This window comes from Hyperoodon ampullatus, assembly GCF_949752795.1.
Source record: "Hyperoodon ampullatus genome assembly, chromosome: 5".
Lineage (NCBI taxonomy): Eukaryota > Metazoa > Chordata > Mammalia > Artiodactyla > Ziphiidae > Hyperoodon > Hyperoodon ampullatus.
This window is the reverse complement of record NC_136918.1, coordinates 120,589,800-120,613,248: the sequence shown is the minus strand read 5'-3', so window position 1 is coordinate 120,613,248 and position 23,449 is coordinate 120,589,800. Positions and strand designations below refer to the sequence as shown.

Sequence of the window (23,449 nt, the reverse complement as noted above, 5' to 3'; positions counted from 1 at the left end):
TATTGAAGAAGTCAAAGCAAAGAAAGTATTATAGATTTAGTTTGTTTTAATTTATCCAAGTGGTTAGGTCCTGGAAATTTTTGAAGAAATATATTGAAGTGTTTTTAGAATTAAAAAGTCTTAAATCCCACTTGGTAGACCTCCAAAGGCCCCCAAAGGCTGCACACTTTCCCCTGATGTTACATAACAGAACTCTCTCTGTCCACTATAAAAGTGGATGGTTTTGTATTCAGACTCAAACTTGACATGTGGATTGAGAAGGTGTTGCCTGACACTGTTCTGGTTTCAATGCTGAACTTCTCTGAGCTCAAAAGGAATAACAGATTTGAAAGAGTTACACTTATTTAGTGAAAGAATAAGTCCTGATTTTGGAAGCTATTCATAGATTTTGGTGATTGTTGAGTCGTGGTCTCTGTGACTTTGTGATACAACCGCAGGATGTATGTGATTATAGCGGCCCTGCCCTATTTAGGTGGCTCATTTTCCAAAGAAACAGCTTGTGCTAAAAGCAATCTACATCTACTAACACACGATCTTATTGAACATTTAGAGTTCACTGAGAAAAGAAAGAAACTGTGAAAGGAAAAATCCATATTAATGCGTAACTGTTTGTTACCTCTGCCCCCTCTTCCAGCCTCCTAAAGAGGAGGGTCCGGACTTGAGACCAATTCTTTTGGGCTTGTGTGGTTCTGAATTAGGAGGAAAGAGAGCTGGGGGGAAAGATCTAAAACACGCAGCCAGGACTGGAGAACAGTAGGGCGTTTTGAAAGACAGAGGCACACAAGCAGCTACCTTGTGTGAGAACAGTGGATGAGAGAGAAAAGAGAAGTGTTTAAGATCCATTGTTTGTTACTTATCTGCTTCGCAGTGTCTAGGCTACAAGAATTTTTTGTATTTTGAAATTAGGTTTCAGGTACTTGCCTGTGTGTTTTGAGTAGAGTACTGCTCTAAGTAAGACTGGGCCATGCGGGTCACAGATTTATAAACATCACACAAAATACTAATCTTGAGTTTTAGAAATTTCTGGACAAATTCTGAGTAGTGTTTGTCACTGCCTAGCTTTTTTTTTTTTTTTTTTTTTTTTGCGGTACGCGGGCCTCTCACTGTTGTAGCCTCTCCCGTTGCGGAGCACAGGCTCCAGACGCACAGGCTCAGCGGCCTTGGCTCACGGGCCCAGCCGCTCCGCGGCATGTGGGATCTTCCCGGACCGGGACACGAACCCGCGTCCCCTGCACCGGCAGGCGGACCCTCAACCACTGCGCCACCAGGGAAGCCCTGCCTAGCTATTTTATGAAATCGTAGAGAGAAAAGCCTTCATCAGTAAAATAACCTCAATCAGATTGTTATGAGATTAGAATGAAAACACCTTCATATCTCCTAGAATAGACTAGGGTGTGAATATAAGTATCCTCCTTAAATTGACCAGTGAGTAGCTCTAGGTAGAACAGTATACTTTTTTTTTTTTTTAATACAAATAAGGTTTATTGTACTGGTTTGGGAATTGCATATTTTTTACTGCTAAAAGCATTAACGTTTTGAATTGCGAATAGGCTATACTCACCATCAGTAACACAAATTTAAAATATTCATAGAACTGAGCTGAAAACATGCTCCCAGGCATAGCAGGCAGTGAAATATCTGGTCAACGTATAACTTGAACAATCATTTCTTGAGTAATATACAATATGTTTTGGCTAGAAACAGTGAAAGCTGGCTCTCTTTTAATTAAAAAAAAAGTAGAAATATCTTGTCTTTTTCTGGCCTGTTTAATGTATTAAAGCGCTTTCACAAAACTAATACCATGGCGCCAGTTCAATACAAAAGGCTGGAAAGATGTTCCTCTTTTTCTTCCATAAAGTTAACGTACCTTTTCCACATTTGTATTTGTTCAAAGATTAAGCTTTGTATCTGGAAGTCCTTGACTAGAAGTGGCTGGGAAATAGAAAGCTTGGACTCTGAAGGTTTCATTCAGCCAACATCCCTGCAGCCCCTCCTTTGTGCAAGACACTGTACTCAGTGCCAAACTGGGACACATGGGTCAACAGGAGGCAGTCCCTGCTCTGAGGGAGCCACCAGCCCGGCCAGGGAGGGGCCCAACTAGGACTTCAAAACAAACTGAAATATCACAAGGCGGCTGCACGGCTGACGTGCCCGTAACTGTCACAGCAAAGAAGAGCATCAGTCCACAAAAGCAAAGTCCGCCTTCCGTCTGACCTGTGTAGACCCCCGCGCCCTCCAACCCGCCCCCGAAGCCCCAGGTCTAAAGAACTGGACCTCTACAGAGCAGGGTCTAGTATTCGCCCTCCCGGCCGAAGGGTGTCAGGGCGCAGGGCGACAAGGAGAAACGAGAGGGGGAAGCAGAGGCCCAGGTAGCAGAGGGGAAGTGGCCCACGCGACTCCCGAAGACGCTGCAGCAGGTAGGGCGGGCTAGCGAGCGTCCGCTCGGCTCTCAGCGCCGTTCCTTCCCGAGGACGGAAGCCCGCGGTGCGGCGGGTCCTCGCCGTCTGACCCGAGGCTCCGCTGGCGCGTCGCAAGACTGAAGGCGCTTCGCGGCTCGCACAGCGAGGCCGGAGCCTTGGGGGCGGGACGTCGACGCAGCCCTGCCTCTGGCTCCTCCCCCCCAGGAGCGCGAGCCGGTCCCGCGCGGCGCCATCCCTTTCCCGGGTCATCGCCCCTCCCCTCTTCCGGGCCGCGAGCCCCCCGCGCGCCGCTTCAGAGCCGCGTTCGCTCGCTCGCGCGCGCGCGCCCACCAGCCCGCCCTCTCAGCGCGCGCTCGGCCGCCCGACGACGCGGGAGCCGCACGCGCCAGACTAGGCTCGCCGCGCTCGTTGCCGCCGAGCGCCGGCCCGCTGAGGCGGCGCCCTCGGTTCCCGGCCAGGAGGGAATCTGTGGCCCCAGAGCGGAGGCGGCGGCGGTGAGGAGACCGGGCCTGGAGGAGGCGGACATGGCGGGGCTGAGGGCTTCGGGAGGAGGGTGGTCCGGGCGCCTTTGCGGCCACGTCGAAGGCTCGCGGGCGGGCAACGCGCGGGGGAACCAGGAGGAGCGCGGGGTCGAACCTGCTTGCATCGGCTCTGGCCCGGCGCGAAGGAAGGGCTGGGGACGGAGGGGGGCGGCCCGCGAGGGTTTCCGCGGGACCCTCAGCGGCATCGCGACGGAGGAGACGCCGCCTCGAGGCTCCTGCCACGTTTTCACCGCGCGATACCTTCTGCTCGCGGTGGGCAACAGCCCTGCGCCTGCCCACGCCCCCTCCCCCTCCGCGTCCGTGGGTTTTCTGGAGCCGGGGATCCGGCTCGCTGTCTGGGGGGGGGCGGGGGGGAGTCGCGCCTGAGGGGAGCCCGGTCCTTGAACCCAGGGCTGCCGGAGGCTGGAGCCTGTCCGGGGGCTGCGGACCCTGCGAGGCTGTTCTCGGGAGGAAGGGGAGGGGGCTCGGGGCGCTGCCCCCTTAACTCAGGAAAACCCGCGATTGCAGAAGTTGGACGCGCGTTCAGGCCGTTCTTCCAAGAGTGGGTGGGGACGTTTGGAGCCTACTCACCCGGCGCTCTTCAAACCCAGGCGCGAGTGCCGAGCAGCAGGCTTGGATGGCTTACAAAGCCCAACTCCCGGCCCCGTGGGAATCCTGTCGCTCGGGGTCCAGAGCCCGCTTTGTGTCGCCGCGGAGCCTGGTCGAGGGCTCGTCACCTCCCGCGGCCGGGACCTCCCCCCGCCACCCCCCGCTTCCTCAACCTTGGGAACGTCTGTCGGGAGAAATACTTGTTTCTAGAAACGGCCGCGATGAAGCTCTTCGTTACCAGAGAGGGAAAAGTACAAAGTTATAAACTCCTGGAAGGCAGGACTGGGTTTTCCTTTGGGTTCTCTGCCCGCCGCCGTGAGCAGAGGAGCCTGTGGAACAAAGTAGAACTTGAGGGGCAGCCGCCTCGGTGACTACGTCCCAGGATGACGTCACCGTGCGATGTTTAAAATGGGAGCTTTTCGCTCCGAGTGTGGGTGGAGGAATTGCGGCGACTTACTCGAGACGCCTAAGGGGCATCTTGGCCCTGCTGGCTTCTGGTTTCTCTCTCCCTGACCTCATAACTCTCCCCTCTAGGGCTGCCCTTTTGGTACTCCTAGAATACTGACCGGTGGAGGTGGGTTAAATTCTCAGCTCTTCCAGGCATCATTCCCTCAAACTGAGGGAAAAAAAGTAATTCCATATGACTCATCTTGTGTTACAACCCAAAGCAACCACTAAGTGGTTCTTTTCCTTTCTTTCTTCCTTTTATTTTTTGATATGAAACAGAGAAGAAAAAATAAAAGGAAAACAAAACTCAGATATGTGGAACATAGTTGGCCAATTTAATGAATGAGGAGAATGGGCTAGTTAGGGATTGAGTACCTTTCTTGTTTTCTTTGGTGGGGTGGAGGCTAATGGAGTTCCATCAGCAAGTTTCATCCCAAACCATGTATTAAATTGCAGTGGGTTTTCTTTTCCATCATAACGTGGTGGAGTATAAATATAGCTTTATAAGTGGAAATGGCTGACTTTTTTTCAGGAGGAGGCTGCACAGCAGTTGTGGAGGGCTGGGGTTGTGTGCAGCTGGCCATAGAAGGTAGACTTGGCATTCTAGGGTTTCCAAGAGGAAGGTCTGGGTGTCTTCCCATCTAGCATCAGGGTGGCCATGGCTGCCAGCAGACCTCTCAAATAACATATAGAATTTATTTCACACTGAGGTCCCTTGTTTGAATTTGCACAAGGAGGAAAGGAATCTTATGAAGACGGACTTTAAGAGCAAGTTTGAGAAAAGAAAAAGGAAGCTAACAGAATCAGCTGTATTTTTTAAATGCGAAAGAACACAAACTATAGGCTGGGTTGGTCAGTTTTTGCACTAAACATAACAGGGGCTGTATGTCTTTAATAATTGGCTCTGAAAAGGTGATGTTGCTTAATAAACGCAGCATCTGAATAACTCCAAGTTACTTACAGCAGCCAAATGAATGAGCTCATCAAGCAAAGACAGAATATACATCGAAACAATCCCAGTACAAGGTTTTTGCCTTTATGCATTAATCAGTGATAAATCAGATCTGTCATTTAAAAAGAGTCCTTCTTGAGGCAGTTCCAATATGCAGCTGAATCTCTGATTATTTCTTTTAGATTTTCTGTGAATGATCCTGAATTTCCACTCTCTTAAATATGTTTTGATAGAGCTGGGGTTTTTTGGTCATATTTTTTAGGTAAATATATCTCTGTTCTTGAAAGAGTGCTTACAGAAGCTTGATAATGGACTTTTTTTCTTTGTGTATAACAGCTTTATTGAAATATAATTCACAAACTGTACGATTCACATATTTAAAATGTACAGGTCTTTGGTTTTAGTACATTCACAGAGTTGTACAACCATCAGCACAGTCAATTTTAGGACGTTTTCATCACCTCAAAAGGAAATCTTATACTCAACTGACATCACTCCTTTCCCCCCATCCTCCTACCCCTAGGCCACTAATCTACTTTCTGTTTATATAGATTTGCTTATTCTGGACATTTCATATAATTGGTGTCATACAGTATTTGGTCTTTTGGCTTCTTTCCCTTAGCATAATGTATTCAAGTTTCATACGTGTTGTAGCACATATCAGTATGTCATTTCTTTTTGTTGCCGAATAATATACCACACTTTATTTGTCCATTTATCAGTTGATCAACATTTAGTTTATTTCTACTTTTTAGTTATTATGAATAATGGTTCTGTGGACATTTGTGTACAAGTTTTTGTGTGAACATATGGCTTCATTTCTCTTGGGTATAGAGCTAGGAGTAGAATTGCTGGGTCATATGGTAGCTATATATCTGACCTTTTTAGGAACTGCCAAACTGTCTTCTGTAGTGGCTCTACAATACTGGATTTTAAAGTGGACTTTTTTATGTTTTAAAATACAAGTTATTTCATAGAACTTTAAACTTGAATTATTGTAGCTAAATATTGACACATTTAGTAAAAACTATATAGTGGTATCATTGTAATGCTTCTCTTTGAGTGATATCTCTGATTTTATTTTAGCTAACAGGAGCAATTTGGTGTGCTCTCTTTACTGAACTCCTTTACAAAGCTAGGTGATAAGACTCTTAAACAGTATTTTATAATAAGTTCTTTATGGCATAAATTAGTGACTGTTCCCTACTCCAGATATGAGCCAGTGAAACACAGATAAAATTAGAAGGAGGAAGGGGTGCTGCTGTAAAGGAGGGATATTTTGCAGAGCTTTATCTTCAAGTTTTGAATGTTTTGGTTTTTTGAGAAAAACTGTTTTATCTTTGCAGGGAAAGATGAAGAACGAAATTGCTGCCGTAGTCTTCTTTTTCACAAGGCTAGTTCGAAAACATGATAAGTTGAAAAAAGAAGCAGTCGAGAGGTTTGCTGAGAAATTGACTCTAATACTTCAAGAAAAATATAAAAATCACTGGTATCCGGAAAAACCATCAAAAGGACAGGCCTACAGGTAAAGGAATCGCTTGGACAGTTAGATTGGACTAAATGAAGAGGCTGATCAGCTCCTCAAATGAGTGCCAGGCCAGAGGAATGATGGGTGTGTCCAGTCCATGCCTTTCTCAGTTTATCTGCAAAATACCCAACTCAGGAGTGTCTCAGTTTTATTTTTTCCTTATTCACTTTAAAATACAAGTATTCGTCATTCGAGTCCCACTGCCTGGACTTGGAGGGCCAATAGTATAGGCTCATGGGAGTTAGTCTTGTGGTCATAGTGTGGTTCCTGAGTGTTTTTCTTTAATTATCACAGGTAGTTGAGGGCTTTCCCAATTGTAGAGAACCCCTAAAACTATCACTTAAAAGGGGGCATGGTAAGGGTTGAGGGAAATGAGTTCCTTGTATTTAAAAGTAAATTACACGTTACGTGTTAAAAGTTTTTTGGCAAATGAGAACTAAGATTATTAGACACCTAACATGTTCTTGACACGGGAATAATTTCATTTGTACTGTGCATAATTCGTTGTGGTAGAAGCCATTGTAACCATTTTATAGATGAAGGTAACTTACCTATGATTCACAACTGGTAAATATTAGCTCTGGGATTTGAATTCAGGTCTCACTGACCCTAAATTCTTATGAGCTTTCTGTATACCACTGTCCTCCCACAGCCTTGTCTCTGAGAGTGAAGGCAGTTCTCACTCCCAGCTATCTTTTGTACTGTGGTTTATAAGTTACATTTACAGTTTAAAGAAGAGCAGCCTCCTGTAAAACATGTCCTGGCATGCTCACTCTTTAGTATTTATGTGACTACTTGGGAACCTGAGTTGAGAATATTCTGCTAAACTCAGCTGTCAAACCGTGCCCCATTTGTGGATGTGACCAAAAAAATAAAAGTGGAACAGTTGTGACTATCATGAATACTGAAATTCTTTTATGTATGCATATTGCTGCCCCCAAAGATTCCTCCACAAATCAGCCCTTCACAGTAAAAAGAACTTCCTTTCAGTCGCTGAGCTCTTGAAAGTGTAAGACTGTTCACGGAGTGTGCAAGGGAGGTGAAAATATGATTTGTTTAGTTCTCATTTGCTAAAAGCCAGGTGAGCATATGATCTGTTGAAAAGAAAATAATCAAAGTAATTGATATATTTTCCTCTTCATTTCTATCCAAAGAGGTTTCCTAGTATATTGGAAAATGTGGTGAGTGAAAGTAGAAATGTGGATGTTCTATATAAAGCACTCAAGTTACTGTTTTTTATCCTCTCACTTGATTCTCTTAATTTTTTTCTGCACATCTTCATTTCTGATAGAGTGAACAGCTTTTGTGAATTAGAGCTGTTCAAGCTTTTTACACTGATGTAATTGACATTGGACTAAGGCTTTTGGAAGTGCCAAGCCACCGTACTATTACTGAAAAAGGAGACACTATCAAGTAAATGCTTAAAGGTCAGACAGTGTACAATTTTATTTCCATTAATTCTAAAAACTTGAGGAAAAAAGTTAGCCACAATATTAAATTGGCATATAATCAGAAGTATCATTATTGAGTCATTTTGAAGCCGTCTTTGAAGTAGAAAACTATTAGAGTTAATTGTGGGTCGTTTCTTTTATATAAATGAATAGACTATAGGATTAACCAGAGTTAGTAGACTCTTCAATCTGTAAAGTTCTTTTTCTTCTAAAGTTTTTATAAATTAGTATGTTTCTCTGCAGGGGGGTATATTTCTCTTATACAAATAAGAGCAATTTGGTAACATTATCAAGATCTATAAAAATATTCACAGTCTTTGAAAAGTAAATCTCCTAAAATCTATTCTAGAAGCGTAATCAGAAATGCAGACAAATATGTATGAATATGGATATTTCTTACACTTTATAATTGCAAAAAAATTGGAAAGCGCTACACTGTCAACATTAAGTAAACAATGGACTATTTTTATGCAGCTTTTAAAATCTTGTTTTTGAAGAGTGGTTAATGGGTAAATCGTCGCAGTATCTAGAGTGAAAAAAATAGCATAAAAATATGTAAGGTATGCAAATTTTGTTGAAGCGAGTCTCTATTTAAGCATCTATATTTACACATATTTTTTTAAGCTGAGAGCCTGCATCTCCCTCATTGTAGATAAAAAAAACAAACACATACATCTAAGATCTACCTTATGCTTAATTGCTTTTGATCCTGGTGCACGTGGGACTTTTGAATCAACCTACACAACATTAGAATCTGTAACATAGGACCATATTATAGAAAGGAATAAAGAGTGTCTTACATGGTTTAAAATATTTTTTTTTACTCTGAACTTGCTAAATTGTTAACGGTGATGTTACAATAAGTACAGGCATAATAGGGTTGTTTAATAAAGTGAACTTTGGCATCTGGTCTGGATCTGAACTCTGGATTCATTACTTTCTAGCTGTGTAATTTTGGGCAAGTTACTCAAACTCTCTCTGCCTCCTTTCTTTTTTACAGTGGAGAAAATAGTATCTAACTCACAGGATCATTGTGAAAATTAAAAAAGTTAACATAGGCATACCTTATTTTATTGTGCTTTGCTTTATTACGCATCACAGACATTGCGTTTTTTATAAACTGAAGGTTTGTGCAGCTGCATTGAGCAAGGCTGTCAGTGCCAGTTTTCCAACAGCATTTGCTCACTTTGTGTCTCTGTCACATTTTGGTAATTCTTACAGTATTTCAAACTTTTTCGTTATTTTATTTGTTTTGGTGATCTGTGATCAGTGACCTTTGGTGTTACTGTTACAAAGACTTGCTGAAGGCTCAGATGGTTACCATTTTTTAGCAATAAAGTAGTTTTTAATTAAGCTATGTACATTGTTTTTTAGACATAATGCTATTGCACACTTAATAGACTACAGTGTACTGTAATACAACTTTTATATATACTGGGAAACCAAAAATTTTGTGACTAGCTCTATTGAGATACCACAGCTTTATTGCTGTGGTCTGGAACCAAACCTGCAATGTCTGAGGTATGCCTGTACACGCAGAGCGTTTAGAAGACTCTCCATTGCATGGTAAACCTTCAAAAAGAGTTATTATTATTATTGTTGTTTAGAAATACATATTAGCTGTTACCTAATGAGAACTTTTTTCACTGTTTAAATGAAAGTTGAAATTAACTAATAATTAAACTTTAAAAAATTTAAATAGTACCTTATTCTGTTGATGTTACAGTATTGTATTTAGTAATATAATCAGTATTTGTCAATTAACTTATATTTTCCATATTTTGGGGGTCTGAAGAAGTAAAATGACTTAATCTAAATTCACCCAATAATACTAGTACTCAGGACTCGTACTAAATCTGCGTTCTCTTGATTGATTTCTTAGTTGTAGGCAGTAAATACTTTCACTGTAGCTAACGTTTCTCTATGTAAGCAGAATACTTATTTTAACAGGTATTTTTGCATTCATACTGAGAGCCATCTTTGAGCATTCTGTTAGGTAGCTGTGAATGGTATTTCTTAGGTTAGAAAAATTGGAACAGATGGGAATTCCCTGGCAGTCCAGTGGTTAGGACTCTGTGCTTTCACTGCTGTGGGCATGGGTTAGATTCCTGGTTGGGGAACTAAGATTCCTGAAAGCCATGTGGCACGACCAAAAAAAAAAAAAAAAGGAACAGTCTTTAGTGGTTTAGAATTTTTTTTCTCTCTTTTGATAACTTAAAAAAAAAAGAGGGCTTCCCAGGTGGCGCAGTGGTTGAGAGTCCGCCTGCCGATGCAGGGGACACGGGTTTGTGCCCCGGTCCAGGAAGATCCCACATGCCGCGGAGCGGCTGGGCCCGTGAGCCATGGCCGCTGAGCCTGCGCGTCCGGAGCCTGTGCTCCGCAACGGGAGAGGCCACAACAGTGAGAGGCCCACATACCACAAAAAAAAAAAAAAAAAAAAAAGAAAAGAAAAGAAAACTCGAGTAACAGAGGTTAAGTGAAATAACCCAATAACATTTTCAGATTTTTTTTTTCTAATTAATTAATTTATTTGGCTGCATCGGGTCTTAGTTGTGGCATGCAGGATCTTCATTGTGGCATGTGGGATCTTCTGTTGCGGTGCGCGGCCTTCTCTCTCGTCATGGCACGCGGGCTCCAGAGTGCACCAGCTCAGTAGTTGCGGTGTGGGGTCTTAGTTCCCCAACCAGGGACCAAACCTGCGTCCCCTGCATTGGAAGATGGATTCTTAACCACTGAACTACCAGGGAAGTCCCTGGATTATATTTTAATCTTAAGTACATGGTATGAATGGTTCTGTGTCCTTGACTGATTCGGTATTTAGAGAACAATTATAGGTAAGGCATAGGATACCCTTCTTAAGCAAGGTAACAACAGATCAAAACTTGTCACAAGAATTTCCAAATATTATTTGAACCATTGGTTGAGGTCTTTTGTGAGTTGGAGATTTTGTTATATAGGAATTTGACCTATTAAAACTTTTACCTTCAAAACTCTAAGTAATTTCATGCAACTTTCATACTCCTTGCTCATTTAATGTACGTGTGAGATTGAGTAGTTTCTGTGTGAAATGAAGTAGAGCCAGTTCTAGTGATTTCCCTGTGCTCACACAGACTCTTCTTTCCACCAGGCTGGTTAGTCTTGATGATGCTGCTGCCTCTTTGCCTTTAGTTCAGATTTATTATCTATTTAGGATAGATATTCCTGGGTTCTTTGCCAGGGTTCATTTTATTTTTTTAAATTCATGTTGACAAAAACTAATAGATATAACAAAGTTTCTGATTTACATTTATTTAAAGCTATTAACATTACTCCACTTTGTTGTAGATGCATTCGTGTCAATAAGTTTCAGAGAGTTGATCCTGATGTCCTGAAAGCCTGTGAGAACAGCTGCATTTTGTACAGTGACCTGGGCTTGCCAAAGGAACTCACTCTATGGGTGGACCCATGTGAGGTGTGCTGTCGGTGAGTTCTTGAGTTTGGCGGCTTAACTGATTACCATGCTGGAACTGATTTTATGAAATTCTCTCAGGTACTGCCTACGCATGTATTTTTATAGCCAGGAGCTGGTTGTTTGGCTTTCTCTGCTGTGAATTTTGTAAACTATTCTTCTTGGAGGTGATAGTGAAAGACTGGTTACATTCCTCTTTTACAGCTAAAGAAACTCAAAAACTGATAGAGCAGGGTTTTTTTTAGAGCTTTACCAAGAACTCTATTGTAGAATTTAGACACCTAGACTCCCTATAGGTCAATTATATCTTCTTTCATTGGTGGTGCCCTTGTCTTTCCCCTCTTCAAATTAGGAAAGATGCTAATCCCAAATAATACTGGATATTAACTTTTGGTTGATTTCTGTTTCTGTTTGTTTCTACTCTTGCCTCCCTCCCCCTTTTTGGTTTTTAAGTGGCTGAGTGATATTTTCATGGTTTTATTTTCATAATGGAAATTATTTCTTGTCTCCTAATGAGCAGAATTGTAAAAGGTGAGTGTTAGGTATGAAATCTAATTGAACTTCATTCATTCTAAAAATACTCATTGTGGGCTTCCCTGGTGGCGCAGTGGTTAAGAATCGGCCTGCCAAGGCAGGGGACATGGGTTTGAGCCCTGGTCCAGGAAGATCCCACACGCTGTGGAGCAACCAAGCCCGTGCACCACAACTACTGAGCCTGTGCTCTAGAGCCCGCAAGCCACAACTATTGAGCCCAAGTGCTGCAACTACTGAAGCCCACGTGCCTAGAGCCTGTGCTCCGCAACAAGAGAAGCCACCGCAATGAGAAGCCCGTGGACTGCAACGATGAGTAGTCCCTGCTCCCCGCAACTACAGAAAGCCCGTGCACAGCAACAAAGACCCAACACAGCCATAAATAAATAGATAAATAGATAAATAAATAAATTAAATTAAATTAAAATACTCATTTTGGACCAGGCATTCTTAGTTGTAGGATTTTTTAAAAAATGAAAGTGACAGGCTTCCCTGGTGGCGCAGTGGTTGAGAGTCCACCTGCTGATGCAGGGGACACGGGTTCGTGCCCCGGTCCGGGAAGATCCCACATGCCGCGGAGTGGCTGGGCCCGTGAGCCATGGCCGCTGACCCTGCACGTCCGGAGCCTATACTCCGCAACGGGAGAGGCCACAACAGTGAGAGGCCCGTGTACCACAAAAAAAAAAAAAAAAAGTGACATTCTTTCAGGTAGTTCAGAGTGTAATGAGGGAGAAGAAAGAATAAGCAGATTACAACAGAATGTGATTTGTGCTATAATAGAAGTATGTACAAAATGCAATACTTGGTGGCACAAACGAGAAAGTTACTGCCTCAGGAAAGACTATTGTCAGCCCTTGGTATTGGTGAGGGATTAGTTCCAGAACATGCCCCTGCCCCGGCCACATGCACACACACACACAGGCAGAGGCAATATCCTTGGATGCTCAAGTCCCTTATATAAAATAGTGTGGTATTTGCATATAACCTATGCATAACCTCCCATATACTTTAAATCATCTCTAGATTTCTTATAATACCTAATGCAATGTAAATGCTGTGTAAATAGTTGTAAGTACAATGTGAATGCTATGTAAATAGTTGCTTGAATTGAAAAAAATTCAAGTTTTGCTTTTAGGAACTTTCTGGATTTTTTTTTCTCCAAATGTTTTTGGTCTGTGGTTGGTTGAATGCATGGATGCAGAACCCATGGATATGGAGGGCTGACTGTACAGTAGGTGATACTTGAGCTGAGTGGGGAAGGATGAGTTGCAGTTGACTAGATGACAAGGTTGGAAGGACATTTCCAGGCAGGAGGAACAGGATGAATAGATGCATGGAACCCCTGTGAGTAATTTCCTACAGCTGTCCCTTAGGGTTTTCTCTTTGGTTTAGAGGTACAGTTCACCCATTGATTATAGTAGAGGTGCTTTTTGATGCAACCCTAATATGTTCCAAAGGTGGTCATAGCCTTTGACCTGATCTCCAGAAATGAAAGTGGTGGTGAAGACATGTTGGAAAAATACATGGTAATCCTGCAACAATTTTCTGTACCACCCTGGAGCTGCTTCATATAAGCTGGTGGCTTATATAAGCTTATTGCTTTGGGAAACCAGGTGTAGGTAGTTGATTCTCCAATACTTATTTCTCAGAAAAAGGAAGAGCAAGATACCTCAGTTTTTGGTCTAAGAAGGTCAAACATTTTTAGAGTCTGGGACTAATTAAGCACTTACCGTAGGCCAGGATCAGACTTTGTTTTATAGACTTGGACCACTGAATCCCTGCAGAAGACCTCAGTATACAAGAAATAGCTATCACAAAGTTACTATATTGAAATGTTTACTTTTTATGAGGCCCACACTTTGATCATATTTACTCTTACTTAACACACAGTTCTTTTAAGTTCGTTGTGTAGTTCTTCAGCCCATAAAATATTACATGGCATTTGAAAGGGGATTGTTCCTAGTACAGTTGGCCTTCTGTATCTGAGGGTTCCACATCCATGCATTCAACCAACTTTAGTTCAGAAATATTTGGGGGGGGGGAGAATTTCCAAAAAGCAAAACTTGAATTTGCCATGCCATGCAACTATTTATATAACATTTACATTGTATTAGATATGATAAGTAATCTAGAGATGATTTAAAGTGTATGGGAGGGTGTGTGTAGGTTGTATGCAAACACCATGCCATTTTATTTAAGGTACTTGGGCATCCACAGATTTTGGCATTTGGGGGAGGCAGGGATGGTCCTGGAACCAATCCCCCAGGATACTGTTGTCATAAAGCTACAAAAAAAAGTAACAGTCTGACATAGAGGCAGGAACAAAAAAGCAAGAGTTGACCCAAATGTATTATCACAACATCAAATAATGAATACTTAATACAACGATCTTAAATCATTAGGGAAAAGTTCCCATATCCAAGGACATTTAAGAAGTTGGCTAATTATATAAACATTTTGGACATATTTATTTGAAATGCTTAAACTACATCTTGGCACCTGAAGATAGAAGCTTTAGTTACATGGACATTCTACTTAAGTGGATACTTCATTACTTGATGATGCCAGATAATAAAAAATTACTGTGCTTTAATCTTGTTAATATAAGAAAACCTTTGCATTCAGTAGCCTTCTAATTATTTTATATATGATCAAAATTTTGCCCCAAATTGGCTATGATGTGAGGTTTTTCACGGTTAATAGAAATTATTGATATCTTCAGAATATGAGTGCTCATTCAGTGATGATAGAAATCCCAGAAAGAAAGACCTGTTAGTGATTGGGTAGAGGTGATTGCTATAAATTAATAGAGGAGACTGAGATATTAGTGCTTTTGGACCAAAACTGGAACTATTCTGAAAATTAAAGCTGATATAGCAATAGAATAAATATCTGAGTCATTAAAAATAATAACTCATTGGTATACTAAAGACTAAGGTTATGAAAAAAATTGAAATGCACTCAAAGAGAACATTCTTCATAGAGTTATTCCATCAGGATAAATATTGGAAGAGTGCAAAGTGTTATATAGTTAGAAATATTTCACTAAGTGAAATATTAGAGAAGATACTGAATAGACGACAGATCCTATAAGGAGAAGGCCTGCAAATAGCTGGCAGCTTTATTATCTACTCAATATTCTACACTTCTTTTTTTGTTTGTTTGTAACTTCTATAATCCTTTCTTTTCCTGATAAAGAGCAATAGATACTATTGATTTGTTTCAGATTAACTCAGTAGGCCTGAATGTGTTAGCAGTGTGTCATTGAAAATTGGAAAATTTAAAAGTTGTCCATTACGAATTCTGAGGAATTAACTGCACATTCTAATGTTATAGTAATATAGTAAGCAGCTTCACTTACCCTGAAGAGAGCCCTCATACCAAAATACTACCACGGGAAAAATGCAAACCTAACTGAGCTTGAGTGTCAAAGAAACCTGAGTTAATAAAGCTGATCCTTCAATCATTAGATGTCTGCCCTTGGATTAGGTTTCTGTTTCTACAGAGGCAGGGATTTTTCTCAAATTTCTTGCCTTTCTGTTTTGCTTGAGTTTTGACTCCATTAATGGGCAATACTGAAGGTAGGCCTAAGCCGATTGTTAATACTGCTGGTATTAATATATGAATTAACCTTTGATTTTATTGAAATTTGTTGCGTCTTTAAACCTGGAGAGGACCAAGGGGTAGATTTCCACTGCTACAACCCAAGGCTAAGTAATCTTGAAATTATACTTCATGAATTCTGTGTTGAGAAGAACCCTTCCCACTGTTCAGGCATCTTCTACTAAGAAGAATCACCAGCTGAAGACTAACCACTATCCAGCTATCTTCAGCTTCCTCATTCTGCAGATAGGAAACTAAGGCCGGGAGAGATTAAATAACTTGCACCTGGTAACAGAGCTCGTTAATGACAGAACAGAACCAGAAACATGTCTAGTGCTCTTTCCACCATCCTGCAGCAACTCCTTTTATGAGAGAGACTGAAAAAGAATAGAAAAGGAAATTATGTACCATATTTAGATTGCATTTATGGCCCCATCCAGCCTATGAGAACGGAAGATAGCACAGTTGAAAGACACAGAACTCGCCTGTGAGACTACTTGATTGCCATTTAAACTTTCAAAGGCTTGGTTGCAGTTAGGCCTTTTACTTAATTGTAGATATCATCCTGATTCAGAAATAATTTGAGACAAGAATTATCATGAATGAAATTAATTGACATTGTAGTCAATTAACCCTATTTTCTGTTGATGTTTTTATATTTTTTAAGCTTAGAATCACTTTGTTTAACTTTAATTACATGCTGTGTAAGACTGCTTAACAATTCATTTCCTTTGTCCTAACACTTCCTAGAAATTGTTTCTTAGTGTTTATGTTGTGCAATCTATTAGAATGGATTTGTGGGTTTCTCCTCTGTCCTCTCAATGAAAACTCCTAGTTTTACTGTGTGTTGTGCTATTTTCCCTCATTGCAGAATTTATTTTCCTTTTTTCTAGTACCCAACAGCCGAAGTTACATGTTCTGACAATTATTTTTCTTAGATCAAAGCTTTAAAAATGTTTTGGAAGGATAAAAATGTTTGCTTAACTTAAAAAAATTAAGATGAGGGGTAAGCATTTATCACAGGAATCTCTATGAAATCAGCAGTATAATTCAAGCAAAATCCTTCTATTTTCCTCAACAGTAGTTTTTTTTTTCCCCTTTAACTTCAGCAGTTGCCTCAGTTCTCGTTTTTGTCAGTGTGGATATAGGAAACACAGGCCTCTTTTTTATTTAATTGTGGTAAAAATAAATCCCATAGGAAATGTCTGGTTGAGTTTTGACTTGAATTACTAGGATCTACGTTATAAGGGTCAGTTAAAAATTTGTTAGAAAGTTCTGTATGGCCAGTTTCAATGGTACATACAAAAATGTAATCAAAACAATGAGTTTCTCTGATATCGTAGACAACTATTTTTGTCAGGAGACAGTAGAAAAGAAAATTGGAAAAGAGAATGAGGTCACTTTTTATTTGTACTTTAATAGACCAGAAGTAGAAAATTGTGGCCTGCCTGTTGGCATGGAGCTGGGTTAGGATACTATAGATGCAGAATCAAGTTCTGGGAGGGTTCCTTCTTTGCCTGGGACTGATGGCATGTCCAAACCTGTTCAATTGTTTTTATGGACATTTCTTGCTTTGTTGATGTGACTTCAAGGTGTGTAAGTTTTTTGGGTTTTTTATTCTTAGGTATGGAGAGAAAAACAACGCATTCATTGTTGCCAGCTTTGAAAATGAGGATGAGAACAAGGATGAGATTTCCAAGAAAGTGACCAGGGCCCTTGATAAGGTTACCTCTGATTATCATTCAGGGTCCTCTTCTTCAGATGAAGAAACAAGTAAGGAAGTAGAAGTGAAACCCAATTCAGTGGCTGCGACCCCCAGCCCCGTATACCAGGTAACCATGAAGTGGCTCCATACTGAAGGTCATGAGCAAGGCTTGCAAGGGCATTCTAGGTAGTCCTGCTTATATTGCCCAAAGTTTCTGAGTTGAAATTCTGGATCACAGTTCTTGCCTTCCCACGCTAAGGGGAAAGCTGCTTCCTCTGAGATGAAATAGGCATCCTGAGTCATTTTATCAAAGGTCTGCTTTACTAAATAAGTGGGATGAATACATTGTAAAAACAATAGAAAAAATCATTCCTGATGTTTTAAAAATCCTTATTGCATTCAAAAATAGCCACTAATTTTTTTGTAGCCTTTAACACTTCCAATTTGTACCTAACTTTCATGTTCTTTCCCTTTCTATGATTAAAGAGAAACCTCACTAAATTATTCTTTAATTTTTCACTCAAGCCAAAACAATATTTTTCTTTGCTTTAGCATTTAAAGAGTCATATAGCTACTAATACAAAAATTTAAAGAAGTCCTTTGAGTTGAGCCTTATTCTGTACGTGCAGTTTTTCTAATTTTGAGTATATTTTTAAATATACCTATTTTTATTAATTTGGCCTTAATTAGACATAATTAAACATACCAGGTTTCTGGTAGGGTTTGATTTGGGCTAAAATGAGAATTTAGACCTTAATGAGTGAGAAACCAGAGTATCATGAGTATGAGAAACTGAACCTTTAAATCCAGGATACATTTATATAATGAACATCCTTTCAGTTTAACTTAATTTTTGAGTTCTTAATTATTTATTTATTTTTGCGGTACGCGGGCCTCCCACTGTTGTGGCCTCTCCCGTTGCGGAGCACAGGCTCCGGATGTGCAGGCTCAGCGGCCATGGCTCACGGGCCCAGCCGCTCCGTGGCATGTGGGATCGTCCCGGACCGGGGCATGAACCCGCATCTCCTGCATCGGCAGGCAGACTCTCAACCACTGTGCCACCAGGAAAGCCCTAATTTTTTTTTTTAATTGTTGAATTATCCTTCCTAGGCTTGAGAGGAAGATTAGTTCTGAAGATTATCACATTCTTAGGGGTATATGTATATGTGTGTATTATAACATATGCACCTGCTTTTAAAAAAAATAAAAGACAAAAACAAAAACTTGAAACAGTATGAAAGAGTATAGGGGCTTCCTTGGTAGCGCAGTGGTTAAGAATCCACCTGCCAATGCTGGGGACACTGGGTCGAGCCCTGGTCTGGGAAGATCCCACATGCCACAGAGCAACTAAGCCCGTGTGCCACAACTACTGAGCCTGCACTCTAGAGCCTGCAAGCCACAACTACTGAAGCCTGCACACCTAGAGCCCATGCTCCGCAACAAGAGAAACCACCACAATGACAAGCCCGCACACCACATGAAGAGTAGCCCCCACTCACCGCAACTAGAGAAAGCCCACACACAGCAACAAAGACCCAACACAGCCATAAATAAATAAATAAATAAATTTATTTTTTAAAAATGTATAATAGTGACACGTCCTCCTCTTCCCACAGTGACCAGTCTTGTGCCCTTGCATGGAGGTTTTCATTACCAGTTATTTTTGTATTCTTCCCAAGAGATTCCCTATATAGATAAGTAAACATAATATTTGTAATTCAGGGATCATTTTTAAGACCATTACCATAAATATTTTGGACATTTTTTTCCTCAGTATGATGTATTACGTACTACAGATTACCATTGTTAAATTGCCTGGAATTCATTCAGATGTGTGCTAATTTTACCTCAAGAATTTTATTTGTTACACAGCAAAGCAAGAATGTAAATTCCAAATTGAAGTGATTGCTGCCAATTTTTTCAAGTAAATTGACCTTTAATTTTTAGATTTTCTTTTAAAATTAAATTGTATTTGTTTTCCCCTATGTTGAAAGACTATTAGGATAAAATTATAACAGAAAGGCATAGAAATTGAACTGTCCTTCATGTGCTTTTCTCCTTGACATTATATTCACTTACAAAACATTTCATGACTGAGAAGCATAGCTCTTAAAATCATTGTGTAGAAAGCTGGTGCAGATGGTCCACTTTAATTTTTTTACCTATACATTTTTCCATCTTGAACCTGGCATTACCAAGAGCCTTAAAAAAGAGGTTATCAGAGTATGGGCAAAATAATTCCAAGCTTGGGGTCTTTGTTCTCTGAGGGGGGTCTGTGTTTTCTGAAAGGAACCTCCAGAGATAACTCTCTACTAATTAAGAATGAAGATTATGTTATTTCTCCCCAAACTGATCTGTAGTTTCAACTTGCTATCAATCAAAATCCCAAAAGTCTTTTTCTAGATAAAATTTAAAGAAAGGAGAATTAACTCAGAGATCTCACACTAATATTAAGTCATTATGTTTATCAAGATAGTGTGATAATGATTTAAAGATATATAAATATATTATTGGAACAGATAGAGAGTCCAGAAGTAGACCCATGTGTGTACAATTTTGTTTATGTTTTTTTTTAAATTAAAGTGCCAAAGCAATTCAGTAGGGTAAGTATACAAGAACTAGTACTGGAACAATTGGATAATCTATATATTAAAAAAAAAAAAAAAATGAACCTAACTGCTACCTGATACCATACATTAGAAAACTAATTTGAGGGACTTCCCTGGTGGCACAGTGGTTAAGAATCCACCTGCCAATGCAGGGGGCACGGGTTCGATCCCTGTCTGGGAAGATCTCACATGCCGCGGAGCCACTAAGTCCATGTGCCACAACTACTGAGACTGCGCTCCAGAGCCCGCGAGCCACAGCTACTGACGCCCTTGTGCCTAGAGCCTGTGCTCCACGACAAGAGAACCCACTGCAATGAGAAGCCTGCGCACCGCAACAAAGAGTAGCCCCTGCTCACTGCAACTAGAGAAAGCCCACGGGCAGCAACGAAGACCCAGTGCAGCCAAATAATAAATAAAAATAAATAAATAAGAAACCATTAAGAAAACGAATGGGCAAAAGCATAGACTGGGACAAAATATTCTCAATACATATATTTGTCAAAGGACTTGTTTCCAGAATATACTTTAAAAATCACTCCTATAAATCAATAATAAAAGACATGATCCAGTTAAAAGCAGTGGGCAAAAGATAAGAATAAACACTGTACAAAAGAAGTTATATAAATGGCCAGTAAGCAAATGAAAAAGGTGCTCAACCTTATTTGTTATCAGGAAAATTCAAATTTAAACCACAGTGAAACACTACTTCCAGAATGGCTAAAATTAAAACGTCTGACAATACCAAATGTTGGCAAGGATGTGAAGCAGCTGGATTCATAAACTGTTGATGGAAGTGTAAAATGGTATAACCACTTTGGAAAACTGGCATTTACAAAGTTAAATATGCATCTGCCCTATAACCCAACAGTTCCACTCCTAAGTATTTAACAAGAGAAATGAAAAAAATATCTACAAAGCCTCATATTAGAATGTTTATAACAGCTCTTTTCATAATCGTTTAATAAAAAAAAAGGAAAACAACCCAAATACCCATTAACAAGTGAATGGGAGGAAATTGTGTATTCATTCACACAGTAGGATAATAGCAATAAAACAGAAAGAACTAATAATAGACACAATACGGAAGGACCTAAAAACCATCTGATTGAGCAAAAGAATTTTGCCGGGGGGTTTCCTGGTGGTCCAGTGATTAGGACTTCCCTCTTTCACTGCGGAGGGCGCTGGTTTGATCCCTGATTGGGGAACTAAGATCCCACAAGCCAGGCGGTGTGGCCAAAAAAAAAAAATTGCCAGATACAAAAGAATACATGCCACATGATTCCATTTATACGAAGTTCACAAACGGGGAAAACTCAGTCTGGTGATAAAAATCAGAACAGTGGTTGCCTGTGGGATTGTGTCTGCTTTCTGACAGTTTTAAAAGCTTATCAACACCCCAATGTACAAAGAAATGAAACATTCCACTTTGTTACTGGTTTGTAATATAGGTCAATTAGTTTGAGCGCTAAATTCTTTATTTCCCCATTATTGTAGATAATCAAGAATTAACTGTGCTAAGGTTATTCACTGCTGCATTGTTTTGTTTGCTTTTTTGCATTGTTTTTTTGATATTAAAAGACTGAAAGCAGCCTAAATGTACTATCAACAAGACACCAGTTAATTTAGTTATGGCATAGTCATTGCGTTACTGTCTAGCTGTAAAATGACAAAAGAAGTCATTATGTACTGAGATGAATGTCTCTGAGATGTATTTATCAAGTGCAAAAAGCAGTATACAGAATTTTGTAAGTTTTTATAAATGTGTATATAGATGTATACACAAGTATATTCATAGAATATCTCTAAAGATAATCAAACAATTGATTAGTGTCAGCTGCCTCTGAGAGGGTAGCTGGTAATCACATAAAGAAGAGAGACTTTTTTCCACTGTATACAGTTTTGTACCTTTTGAATTTTCTATCATGAATGCAGTGCTGTTATACAGAATATAAATTTTTAAATGCCTATGCTAGGAAGAGCAGATTAGAAATCAGAGAACTCTGAAACTCAAAGTCACAGGGTGTGGCATTCTGAGCAGAGCAGCCTGAAACTGCTGATAACATTTTGAATGATGTGAACTTGATGTCCCACTTGACTTATGGGATAATCTAAGCCTGTTTTCCAAAATGCTGAACTGGCTACATTAGAATCACCTGCAGTGTCATCAAAATACTTGGCCTTTCTTCCTAAAGTTTTGTTAATATTGTTCAGTAGACCAGGGCTGGGGCATGAACATTTTGTGTTTAAAAGCTTCTTAGGTGACTCTTTAGCCAGCTGTGGAAACCAGTGGTCTAAAACATGATGTATCCTTACAAGCTTCTATTCATTCCGTGTTTTCATCTTCTTTGGTTGAAATAGCCAGAAAATATCCGGTTGCTTTAGAGTGCTGTGTTTGAGTTTACTCATTTTCACTCATTTAGTGAAAAAATGCTGATTGATCACCTGTTATATTTGAGGTTTTTAACATATTTAGACTTGATTGTAGGAATGTGCCTTAGACCTACTCTTAGGGTTGTGGGTGAGTGATTTTGTTTTTCTTTAATGAGTAATCTGGAAGGTAACCTAGTTTTTATATAACACATGACTAATTTTTTCTTTTTATTAACTTACTGTTTTCTCTTCTTTACAGATTTCAGAGCTGATATTCCCGCCTCTTCCAATGTGGCACCCTTTACCCAGAAAAAAACCAGGAATGTACCGAGGGAATGGTCATCAAAGTCACTACCCTCCTCCTGTTCCATTTGGTTATCCAAATCAGGGAAGGAAGAATAAACCATATCGCCCAATTCCAGTAACATGGGTACCTCCTCCTGGAATGCATTGTGACCGGAATCACTGGATTAATCCTCACATGTTAGCACCTCACTAGCTGCTTTGATTCTGTTGGTGTCATGTTGAGAGAAGGTAGAATAAGCCTGACTGCATATTAAAAGTTCATACTCAAAGTAGTAAAGTTAGATGGGCTAAACCATCAAACTTATTTTTATAGAGAAGTTATTGAGAATAATCTTTCTTAAAAAATATATATGCACTTTAGATATATTGATATAGTTTGAGAAACTTTATTAAAGTTAGTCAAGTGCCTGAGTTTTTAATATTGGACTTGAGTATTTATATATTGTGCATCAACTCTGTTGGATATGAGAACACTGTAGGAGTGGACGATCTGTTCTAGCACCTTTGAGCATTTACTTTATGGAGAGTATGTAAGTTATTTATACACAAGGAAATCTATTTTATGTCATTGTTTAGAAGAATTGCGTGAAATCATGTAGTTGCAAATAAAAAGTAGTTTGAGGCATGACAATGTGTGCTTCTGTGCATAAAAAGGGAGAAAGAGCAAAGGGGGTATCTCACTTCCATATGTTTAATATTTAGCAAAGAAAAAAACTAACAATTTTAACTTTTCTTTAAAAAATTGACTTTTTTTTTTTTTTTGCTTTATAACAAATTTAATCAGTTATACATATACATATGTTCCCATATCCCCTCCCTTTTGCGTCTCCCTCCCACCCTCCCTATCCCACCCCTCCAGGCGGTGGGATATTAGCCATACCTTTCCCAAAGGCTATAGTATCAAAAGATTCATATAAAACGTCTAAAGTTTGTTAGTAGTAGATAATTG

At 40.1% G+C, this 23,449-nt stretch overlaps 1 protein-coding gene across 1 annotated transcript; it reads left to right on the top strand.

Moving 5' to 3' along the window:
* Positions 1-2,836: 2,836 nt before the first annotated feature.
* BTG3 (BTG anti-proliferation factor 3) lies at positions 2,837-23,119 on the top strand. Its single transcript, XM_079705327.1, has 5 exons — positions 2,837-2,914; positions 6,296-6,474; positions 11,253-11,390; positions 17,135-17,342; positions 22,454-23,119. The coding sequence occupies exons 2-5, from the start codon at positions 6,302-6,304 to the stop codon at positions 22,691-22,693; spliced, it is 759 nt and encodes a 252-aa protein (XP_079561453.1). The 5' UTR covers positions 2,837-2,914; positions 6,296-6,301; the 3' UTR covers positions 22,694-23,119.
* Positions 23,120-23,449: the final 330 nt, after the last annotated feature.